At 35.9% G+C, this 12,587-nt stretch overlaps 1 protein-coding gene across 1 annotated transcript in view; it reads left to right on the top strand.

Moving 5' to 3' along the window:
* Positions 1-12,587, top strand: part of LOC149797318 (uncharacterized) — a 79,254-nt gene that overhangs the window by 4,254 nt on the left and 62,413 nt on the right. The window contains exons 3-4 of the mRNA XM_089960745.1: positions 895-1,289; positions 3,618-3,855. Coding sequence (XP_089816871.1) covers positions 895-1,289; positions 3,618-3,855 — 633 coding nt within the window. The remainder of the gene's footprint in view (positions 1-894; positions 1,290-3,617; positions 3,856-12,587) is intronic.

Here is a 12,587-nt window from a genome sequence, read left to right as displayed (position 1 = left end):
TCTTTACAGTCATTTCTTCCATGAAAACGTGCCCGTGTTAGCAGCTGACTTATGAATTATATGTTGATATAGACCTGTATTGAAAAATGTATTTCATTCGTTCTTTCTGATGTGGAACATATAATTAAACGCAAAGATGGATACTGCAAATAGGCAGAATATCATTTCCAACAAATCCCTAAAATCACTGCAAGTGTTGTTTTCCTTTCCTAGATAATGTGTCATCTTAAGTACGTATTGTATTCATTGTTGCTTTTGGTATAACTTCCACATAATAATGGGAAACTGTTTGAAAGAGTTTTTAGGAAGAAATCTGCTATTATTTCCATCTATGTGACCGTTGTTTTTGCTATAATAGGAAAGGATTAAATCAAAATTAGAGTTATCTTCTCTCGTAGTAACTAAAAGCTAATCAGGAATAAGTCCAGGAAAAATATTATAATCTTGATGCTCATTTTGACTGCTATGCACGTTATGCAATGAAATATCTTTTTAAATCGAATGGTCATCAGTGATTTTGTCGTCAGTAAGAAAAGTACTTGAGAGTGTTCATTTAAACTATAGCAGAAAGCAAACCTTAAATATAACAGGAAGCTATTGGAAAACAACAAAACCATGTGTTCGTTTGAGGTCGAATAGAGACCGAGTTGTTGGGGCTAAGTTTCATTCTGGCTCTTTTTTCGCGGTAACAAATAACTGGTGCATGTTGCCCCACCCCACCCATCCCCCAAACACATATTACCTATCCAAAACTATCTAAGAAAAAGGGCCGAGCTGTATAATTTCTTAATCTGAATACTAGAACGTCTTAAATATTACAAAAACAAATGCAATAGATATGCTCTTAGATTCATTTTGAATTCCGCTTACTACATACTCTCGTATTCTCTACAGGACACTGGCAATTCCGTGCGATACACAAATACCCTTCTGTATACTTATTTTGATCCAAATCATCCTAACATCATCCGAGGTTATAACTGGACTATCGACCTCGTGTGTGACCTCCACAAATCCGGTTTTTTTATGACGGGAATCTCACACAATCAGCCGGGTCATCAGACACAGATCAACATTACTAACGAATACAGCATAAACATGACCTTCTTTACTGACCCGAACTTCCTGCAGGAGCTTCCCGGTAACCCTCTTCATGTGAAAGTTGGTTCAGACGTATATGTCAAAGTCTTCACCGAGACCCCGGATTGGAACATCAAAATGAGACTCCACACCTGCAACGTCCAACCCTTCAAAACCTCGTCTGAAATATTCTACCTTATAAAAAGCGGGTAACTGTTTTTTGTCATTGATCTTTTCTTTCAGATTATGATAAATTTGCATAACGTCTAATTATTGCTACATTACGTCTTATTATAGTTTGATGGAACCAGTACACCTCAAAATCTAACTCGCACAGGTCAGTTAATTCTATTAAACTGGTACTCTAATTTATACTAGTACAGATTTCAAAACGATATTCATTGTTGTTGTTGTTGTAACGTTTAACGCCATTTTCAGCACAATATATGCTATACATGGCGGCCAGTATAAATGGTGGAGGAAGAACATGGGAAAACACCGGAAAGAACCACCGGCCCACGGGAAGCTACTGGCAAGCTTTATCACATACCCATATTGGCCACACCCAAGACTCGAATCCACGCTGACAGAGGTGTGATACCAGCTATCCGTAACGGTGAGTGCTTTAAACCACTCCGCCACTCGGGGCCCCTCAAAAGATAGTCATAAGACTAAAGACTTGTTTGTACCTTTATTTTAGCTCTTGTGTGTGTGTATGTGTGTGTGTGTGATTAGAATTTTTAACGTAGCTTTAACAATTGTTCAGTCATATCGCTACGATGCCTGCAGTGTCGCAGTTTATAGTGATGTCTAGCACTGGGGCATCATGCCGAAGGCATGTAGCATGATGTCCCACCCAGTCACATTATCCCGGCCAGTCCTGACACTTACCTCTCAATGCCGAGCGCCTAGCGAGGCAGCTGTTAGTATCATTTTTGTATGTCTTTGATATGACTCGGCCGGAGTTTGAACACACAAACTCCAGCTTTAACTCTTTTGTCATCAAGTTTTATCTGGGTGATGTCATGTGGACAATGCGCGATCTAAGTGTACAAAAGTTCAGCATTTCCATTTTATTATATAATATATATGTATAAATAATTGAGACAAGAGTCATTTATTTGATGATAATCACTGTAAGTGAAAAAAATATCGAAAGATATTCATTTTTAGCATAACGAGAATGTTGTTTAAATAATTAATACAATATCTGTCAAATGTATTCACATTTCCTGGAATATAAATAAAGAACTCGATAATCACAACTTATAAAAAAAGGAAAGGACAATTTCATTGTTTCTGTTTGTCTTTGTAGAAATTCTCTGTCTCTTACGTGCGTGTGTACAGGGGTGAGGGTGAATATTATCAATCTGAATTAGTTTGCTATATCTTGTTTCTTATTTTATTTCTTTAAGCTTGATCAAGTATTTAGTTCCTGATTCTGACAGACACAAACATACGTCTGCGACAACGTGGCCTAACATGTCATTTCCTCCCTGTAATTCGAATGCAAACTCACGATATATTTAACTCAAAATAGCTATGGTTCAATTGTTATGCATATGGCTAAATATTTTCAAAGATGCCATCTACAATAGTTCCGTTACGGGTCAAGAAATACGCAAGGATTGGAAAAAACATTTTTGTCTCGACAAATAACGTTGGGTATGCTGACGGTGTTACATTTCATATACGACATTTTTATTTTCAGTTTTCATGGGTTCTTGGCCATTTTTATCAGAGGAAAGAATGTAAATCAAGATCATTATTTATGAAAAGGTTGTGCTATCGTTGTGTTATGTTGTTTATATTGTTTATCATATGCCAATTATTAAAATTAAATTTATCTTTCAATATCTTCCTTTATATAAAACTCCCCAGGACGCGTACATACAAAATAAATGGCCTACGCCAGTATTGTACATGGTAGTTTTGGAACGTCTAATTTTTGCATAGAATTCAGGTTAGAGAGATACAGATTGATTGAAAGGGATATCTTAAACATTTATGAGACAGAAAAGAAATATATTCACGACGTATTATTGCTTTTCTAAAAATCTATCAAATTCACGAATTTTGATTACAAATCATTCTTCATTAAAAATAATAAATTTTAAAATAGTAATCTCAGACTAATATAAATAATGTGCATGAGATGCAGTACCGGATTACCCATTAAGTACACTAAGCACGTGCTTAGGGCACCAGCCCAACAGGGGCACCATAAAACAATTCAAATTAATTGTTGATGATAAAATAGAATTAATTATCTATAACCATTTTGATCTGGATGTACGAGTATTTTGATTTGGAATGATGGTGACACTCGTATTTTCCCACCTTTTCAGCTTTTAATATTTTTTCTTCTAGTGTTTCACAATTTGAGGTGGGCGGTGCACCATAATATTTTCAGTGCCTAGTGTGATGGAAGGCCTTAATCCGGTACTGATGAGATGAAAGATGTATTGTGTAGATAGCAAGAAATATTTGTGTTTGCCTTCTATTTTTTCCATGATAACCTTGTAACTTTCTGATAGATGTGAGATGGACGTCAATACGCATATAATCTCCCAATCAACACACGAGACGAAATTTATGTTCAGAGACCTCGAGTTTTCCACGAACCACAATGGACTATATATGTTCTGCGAAGCCAACTTTTGTACCTCGAATGACTTCTCTCCACATTGCCAGCAAGTGTGTAGTCCAGGCCAGACAAGACGAATAAGACGTAACACACACGCTCCGGCAGCACAAGTCTTGCAAGAGATATTTTTTATACATTGAGGGGTTCCAAGCAAAAGTAAAAGGATTTTTTCTGGCGTTTATAATCAGAACTATTTTTTGCGTATTATTATGACCTTATTCAATGCCGAAAAGACATTCGAATAAATATTTAAACCGCATGTTCCCGTGACATATTCTTAAATTTGCTACTTCATCGAAAAGCCACCTGTAACTGAAGTTTTCGCATTTGCATGTGGTTTCAAAGACTCAGTTATGCATTCAAGAGAATAATTCGTTGATTATATACCGATGATTGGTCCATATATTGAAGATGTATTGTATCTATTTCCGTGACTCTAAAATTATTAGATTTAATTTTGAACGCAATCGTTAAATGTCCTATTGCGAAATTCTTTCGAGCATAAACAGTAATTTCGTATAGTTGTCCATATCATGGCATGGCTTTCCAGAGGATCCTATTTCTGGAAACGTTAAGTAATATCCAAATGACTCGACTTTGACATAGATAATTAGTATTAGAAAGTTGTGTGCATTTGAACAAGTAATCAATAAAATTATCCTAAACAATATTGAAGCCAAAGTTTCGTTTGCCCCCATTATTGCACCTAAAATGTCCCATAAGCCAAAACTCTCATCACTAATTTTAAAAACGCACGTCCTCGCAATAACGACACAAACTTCGATTAGGAAACGACACGACTCTGTATCTTTAAATATAAAAACAACTTGTAAAATTATTTAACAAACATGTACCTCAGAGTCAGGAGAAAGGTTAATCCGTTGGGCCCCCTACCCCCACCCGTCGTAGACGAGATACCACGTACATAAACTAGAACAATATCCAGTGCGTTGTGTTTCACGGGTACAACAAAATTGGCGGACAGGTCAACATGCCATATGCATCTGTATCTATCCAACCTATGATTAACTCGGATGTAGGATACAGAATGTGCAAATTACGTGCTCTTACTGTCCCAGCAACACCGTTAGATAATATATTTCCTACCCAGCTCCTGTCTTACAAGAAAATTTGTATTAAACCCAATCGAATACCATAATAGGCAATTAAGCACCATCAACGTTAACAAGGCAAAAGTGCGGCTACGTTTTCAACAAACGGCGTCGATGGGTGTAAATAAAATAATGTTGTGTTTAATCAGTAATACAAATGTTTCACAAACACAAAACAAGCTCAGCTGGGCAACCTCTGGATTCTGCTCGTAATTCATTTGTTTCAGATAGTTATTTGTCATATTTTTTCTAAATTATAGGGTATGCATCTTTAAAGATGTATTTCATCGTTACACCCATGCCAATATGCAAATATGTATTTCATCGCTACACCCATGCCAATATGCAAAGATGGTCGTGTTCTAAAAGTTTCTAACCAACAATCCAGGAAACAGAAACTCTTTTTATCCCCTTTCTTTTGGCTAATCTGCTGAAAATATTAGCTATAACCAAAAATGGAGACAATTATTATCCCCTAGCCCAAATTAACAATGCTATGAATGGAAATCGAAAGAGAGGAGAGAAATGTCATTCTGGCTTCCTTTAACGGTAGTGTCACTCTAGCAATGTAGTGTTACATTGAAAATATGTGCTAAGTAGTACTGGGATCGAACTGGTAAAAAGGAAATCAAGAACCTAAGTCTGCAGCAAAGCAATTCTTTATTAAAATTATACACTACGGTAGATATTGAAAACAAATTACACACATATAATTTATAATATCTGATGAAAATGTTATATTTAATTGGAGCTAACCAGCTTCGCAGTTCTATAACTTCTGTATTTTAGTAATAAAGCCCAAAAAATTGCTAATAGTGCAAACATACTTGAGAATACAATATTAAATCTTTATTTTAAAAACTAGAATATTATTTCTTGTAATTTCAAACGTTGTTTATTTCTAAATTATTTTGTAGCATGAAGTTGGTAGCAAACCATTTCTACAAAAACCAAACTTATTTTAAATTAACAACTTCTAAATAATTTAAACAATCCTAGACACTATTTACAAAATGAATATTGTATAATAATAATAATAATAATAATAACATGTTACAAGTTTTGTAGAGGTAGAAGAAAGACTTTTTTACATACGTTTTCTCTTAATGCATTAGACAAATAAGAAAAATCTTAAACTAAACCAATTACTTTCCTCTAAACTGGAAAAAAGGGAAGTCAATAATCTAAGTCTGCGGCACAGCAGTTCTTGAACAAGCTGTGAGAGCGGGGATATAGAGTGATCCGTATTCTTCGAGACGTTAGCTTTGCCATAATAGGGTCTAACTTTACAACACTCAGCCTCGCTTATGTATCTTTGGAACACGCACGGCCCCCGTGTTTAGCCGTATTTTCTTTCCACTGAAACTTTACCTCGTCAAGAACTGTCTACATGCGCAACTTAGATTTAAAATTGGTTTTACGCCAGTGTCTGGGAATGAGGTGTGAATCGGCCTTTACTGAAGATCCGTTTTACAACGTACAGCTGTAGTTTTACAATGAAGCTAGCGTAGAAGCCACACTATACAGTTATAGATAGCATCTATCCACTTTGTTTTAAAAGATACATCTGTATCACTGATAAACATTATTGGAGGTACCATGGTAGAATCACTTAATACACAAATTCTAACAATCATTTTCTTTATTAGAATATACCATCCATTCGTGCGTGCACGGATGTGAAAGCATGTGAATACCTACCTACGAACGTACCCACTCTTACTTACTGAAAAGCATAGTAACAATTTGATTTTTACAATGTTTAATAGGAACTCTGTTCTCTGTATGAGAAGCCCCGAGAAATTTGCACTGTTGCAGTAGATTAATCTGTATCAAGATATAAATTATGTCGAATTCTTTTAAAGGATCCGTCCCTTTCTTTACGAATAAACCTCTAAACTTAGGAATGTAATTCCTTAATAAATTATAATTTTAGTTATATTTCTCAAGCAAAAGTAAACGTACAAAAAGTACATTAAGGCATTTTTAATTTAAGAAAAGTACAAAATTATAGTCATAGATAAACATTTATGTTGAAAGCAATGAGCTGGGGCCTTTTCTTTTGTTTTCTTAACGTAGTTACTAAACTAACTTAGTTATAGGGGCCCCGAGTGGTCTAAAGCGCTCTCCGTTACGGATCACTGCCATCTCACCTCTGTCTGCATGGGTTCGAGTCCAGGATTCGGCAAATGTGGATATGTGAGAAAGCATGCCAGTAGCTTCTCGTGGGTCGGTGGTTCTTCCCGGGGTTTTCCCGGGTTCTTCCTCCACCATTAATACTGGCCGCCATGCATAGCCTATCGTGTGCTGAAAAATGGCGTTAAACCACACAACAACAACAACAACAACCTTAGTTATAAAAGAAAGAAGGTTAGTTTTATTAAACATTCTGCTTTGATTCATTTGCTACATTTTTAACAATTGTGATCAAATACAAATCTATGTATTAACTGAATTTAACCGACCGGGTCTCTTAAAAGGTATTTTAAATTTATAACTGAATGATGGAATACAATTTCAAAATGAAATATCATTCGATTGCGAATAATATACTCGAATAATGCAACATTTAAAATCCCGAAGTATTGTTCCTCATCTATATTAAGTAACAGAGGGGACCCGGCCGCTTGCATGCTGCTATTGCCAAGTGGAACTTTACATCGGGATTTCAAGTATTGCACTAGTTTCAGTTGCAAGCTCTAAAAACAATTGCTAACGTGGTGACGATTTTGAATGACATGCCCAGATCTTCATTTATAAATCTGGTTAGAAAGACCAGACACTGATCAAACTTTCATAATCAAGGTCATGATATGTTTATGTATAGTCATTATAAGCAGCTAGCAAAACCTTACATTGTTACGTGCCTATCGACTTTTCTTTTGTATGTTCTACATGTCAGATTGGTTTGTTTGTATTGATAAGAATTCTTTCTTTTTGTTTATCTTTGGAAAATGTGTCTTGTATGTGTTATCTGAAAGATATGACAAAAGTATTGCGTACTGAAGATAGTATTAAAGACCATCTTAACAATGGATATAAACAAAAATATATCAAACAACATGTCAATATCGCTCACAAACTAGTTGAAAAGGTTATTTTATCTTTTGAAGATGCAAGACTAACACAGAATGGACAAATGGATGGTTTGAAGTTTACTTAAGGACAACTTTAGAGACAACACGCACAGCAATTAAGATAATTTAATTAGATGATTATGATTAATATAGAATATAAACAAAAGCTGCAGTTAAACCGTTCTTAAGTAGTGTCTATTTTTAAAGTTCTTAAGAGAACTTTATATTCACTGGTATTAACTCACTGAAATATCTGATTATATACGCCCTCCAATGGCTTCTTCACTGCATGGGTAAGCCCTCCAATGGTTCCCTCACCGCGTAGGAACTCCTTCTTATGGTTTCTCAACTATGTCGGGTAATTCTTGTGACAGGGTCTCCCGTGTCCCGACGTTCTTATGACGTCCCTGGTTTGTACGCCCTTGTGGCAGGATTCCCTGGCTAGCAAACTCCATTCAGCTATCTCTCAAACTATTCTGACTAAACGGTTCATGTGACAGGGCTACCATGTCCCGACGTTCTGAGGACGTCCCGAGGACGTCCCGGGTTGTCCGCCCTTATGTTCGGATTCCTAGGCTAGCACAACCTTCTGTTATCAGTATAAACCTGGCCTTATCTCTCCAGGTTGGAAGCGGCTACAAAACGAAAGTCGTTTGAGTCATACTATAGGGATAATGTGTACATTATTACATCGAGTGACTTGTAACAGCAGGGAGGGCGAACATACCAAGGTTATTTCTTCATTCGAAGGCTCCTACGAAAAAATCATTTGTAAAAGCCTATATTTCCCAAATAAAAGGCTTCCTTAGGGTATTAAATTTGTATCAGCCACATATGAGACCCACACTAGGTCATGGCCCTCCCTGCTGCTGTACATGAAGAATTAATTTAAAATATTTTGTCAATACCGATTTGTAAATTTTTTATCATCATAAATTAAAATTATTAATATTATTATATTCATGGACGTCGGAGAAGCATGTACTACTAGATTAGCACAAGAGCGACTGGAAGCAATTAATAAATATATTCCAGTGAGAAAATAAGTCAAACGAAAAATACGAGCAGTTGAAGATGCGAAACAAGGTTTTACGGAGTCAACTGAGTTGTTATTTAAACCTATCACAACAACCACTGAACGAGTTCTATTAGGAGACATTGAAGATCTTGATGTGAGAAAAAAAAAGGTATCCTTCTAGTATTAAGACAAATTGCAGAACAAACTCGACCTCAACCTCAACCTGTACCTGTACCTGTACCTCAAGCTCAAGCTCAGTCTGAAGATACTTATGACAAACAATTTACTCAGTATGGTTTGTCTGTGATGTTACAGTATCTACTTAATACTCCTGAAGATTTTGAGAAATTTGGCGATTTTGCTTATACAAACTTTACAGGTAGACACAGGTATTTAAATCCTGGTGTTACTGTTGCTAGTCGTGACAAATGGGCTGATTGCTTGTATAAAGCAAGGCAGGGTATTATTCGGATAAAAGATAAGAAAAGTGGTAATTATTCTCATTTTATTAGAGGATATAATAGAGAAAGACAAGTGAGAGAAATTGCAGAAGAAATTGAGGAGAAACCTTCTCGACAACAACCTCCAGAAGAAAAACCACTATTACGATATGAAATATTTACCGACGATAGTCTTAGTAGTTTTCGTGATCGGAGTAAATTGATTGATATTGCTATACATGGTTTTGATTCTAAAGAAATGTATCTAAAACCTAAATATGTTGGTCAAATTGAAAAATGTGATTGGATTCCTGCGGTATATTTTGCCTCTAAAAGATCAAGTATTAAATTACAAGATCCAGAATATAAAACACGTATTAATGAATTAACTGAGGCGAAAAAGAAACCTCCTCGACCACAAACTCTACCATTACAAACACAACAGGAAAAACCATACCTTCAATAATGTTCAGCAAAAATGCTATCGAAATCTTTAAAGATCGTGATAAATTAATTGATATTGCTGCATTTTATTATGATCAAAAGGAAAAGTATCTAAAACCAAGATATGTTGATGAAGTAGTTCAGCTTAATTGGATCCCTACATTATATTTTGCTCACAGAAATAGTAGGATTAATTTAAACGATCCAGAAGATGCGAGGAAACAATATCCAGAAGAAGAAGAATTTCAGGATGTACCACAATCTCCAGGTGCTACCGGTAGAGGTTTCGGAAATAATTCTATTTGCCCCGATAATGTTGTCAATGATGTATCACGATTAGAGGTTCTTATTGGAGAAAAACGAGCTGGAAAAAATTCATCAGAAATAATCAACGAGGCAACTGATATCTGTCGAAGATTATTTCAAGGCGTTATCATGGATGTTAATGTTTATCGAAATCTCATTGATGAAATTATCGACGACTACATCGACTAGTTGTTGAATAAATAATTAATTAAATAAAATGATCGTGCACAAACATCATCGTAAACCTGTGCCTGTTCGAGTAGTAAACGCGCGGTTACCCATGTACAGAGTTACTTACGGAGACGGATTTGGTAATGTTGTTAAAGGTTTCATCACGAGGATAGCTCCTTAAGCCGGACCTTTCGCAAAACAAATGTCAATGAAGGCTATGGACTTTGTTCGTGATAAAGCCACCGCCGCTGTTGGTGATATTGCCAGTAAAGCGTTTAATGTCATCAAAGACAGAATATTGAATTTAATACGCAGAAAAAAACAACCTGTTGCTCCAGTCAAATTGCCAAGCACATCAGTGATGCCTAACTATGTGAATAAGGTAATAAATGATGCAGCAAATCAAAAACTATCAGAATTAATAAATCAAGGAACCGAGCAAATAATAAATACGAGTATGCTATCAGGAAGTTTTAGAAGATAACCTTTATAATAAAATGTTTGCACGAACATCCAACGAGGCCTTTGACATGGGTGAATCTATAGATAAAGATTCGTCAGTACGTGATTGTCAACATTACTCATACGACGCAGTATTGCCAAATAGTGATAGTTGAATTGAACTTCAGGTTTATGATACAACCAGATATTTTCTGCCGTGTGAGGCGTTTATCGAGGTTGTAGGTGAAATTATAAAAGTAGATAATACACCACACGGAGACAATTTCAAAGTTGGTTTTGTCAATAATGGTATTATGGCGTTATTTAAAAGCGCCATATACATGATTGATGGAAAGGAAATTGAATCTATTCACGATAATGTTAACATTGCTACGACAATTATAGGTTTAGCGAGGTATTCAGATGATTTTACTAGATCAGCTGGTCCAAGTATGATGTTTGCCAAGGATAATTCTAATCACGCTAATGATAATCCATTTATTATAGGACGACCAAACAAATTTACTGCCGCTGCTGATGACGCTGATATGGGACCAGTAGTCATGAGTGCCAATCCTAATTTTAACCTAGGATTTGCTACAAGTAAAAACATGCTAAAAGGTGCTCGTAGAAGATTTTCATGTGCAATTCCATTATCTCATATATTTGGATTTTGCAGAACTTTTAAGAAGGTAATTTTTGGAGCCAAACACACAATTGTTCTTTAAGGAAAAGGCGATAGTAAAGATGCCATCTGGAGAGATCATGACCCTGATCCTGCTCATGCTGCTGCTGATGCTGCTAATAATGGTAAGGTAGTATTATCTAAACTTACACTATGGATGCCAGCAATGACTCCATCAATTATTGAAGAACAAAAATTACTTTCCTTTATGAATCAAGGTGGTAAATCAGTAATGTCGTGGCTAGCAACAACCACTGATAGTTCCACTAGCACTATCAATGGTAATTTTACCTGGCACATGGCATCACAACAAGGTGTTTCTGCGCCACGACATATCTTAGTTGCTCTTCAAAAAGCTGGTCGGTATACTCAGGCAACTAGTCATATGATATTTGATAATTTTAACGCCAGCGAAGTATATGGACATAAGGAACCATCTGAGGAGATATAGCTAGATTTTGATAATAATTCAGTGGCGCGTAGATATCATCGTTTAATGAGTTTTCTCGGGCGAGATCAAAATATTGATACTGGCTTGCAAAATATCACTATTAGATTTTACAAATTTGTATCCGATCTATTATTTTTCACTAGAACATCTTGATTTATTAAAACAATCCGTCGTTGATATACATTTCAAAGCCAGAATAGTTAATACAGCTAGTGATAATTTTAAAGCTGTTGCCGTCATACTTAGTGATAGAACTATGATTCTCGAGGGTATTGGTGGACGAATGAGAATTATTGATGCTCCAGTGGAAAAAATGTGAGATCAATTTAAATCAATCACTTTTATTATAATGCCATACGATCATGTTAGTGTGACCCTGACTCCGGGTCAGGTGAAAAATCTCCATCAAATGCAGCAAAAATTTGTGGAGCAAAATTAACGTTAAAACACAATCAAATTGCCAGCGGTGGTCCAAATAAACTGTCGCTGACTAAAACTCAACATAAACATTTTACTAAAGCTAAATCAGCAAATATTGGGGTCCAAATTGATCTTTCCCCGAGCGCCGTCAAGGATATGATTAAAGTAGTGGTTTCTTTTCACTTCTCGCTGGTTTAATACCAGCATTAATTGCAAAAGTAGCCGCTGCTGCTCCAATGATAGGAACGGCAGCTGCGTTAGGCGCTGCTGGATACGCCGGTAGTAAAATAGCAGA

This window comes from Sinohyriopsis cumingii, chromosome 6 (genome assembly GCF_028554795.1).
Source record: "Sinohyriopsis cumingii isolate HCF-2022 chromosome 6, ASM2855479v2, whole genome shotgun sequence".
Taxonomy (NCBI): Eukaryota; Metazoa; Mollusca; class Bivalvia; order Unionida; family Unionidae; genus Sinohyriopsis; species Sinohyriopsis cumingii.
The sequence above is the reverse complement of the archived record's forward strand: the minus strand, read 5'-3'. Positions and strand labels throughout refer to the sequence as shown.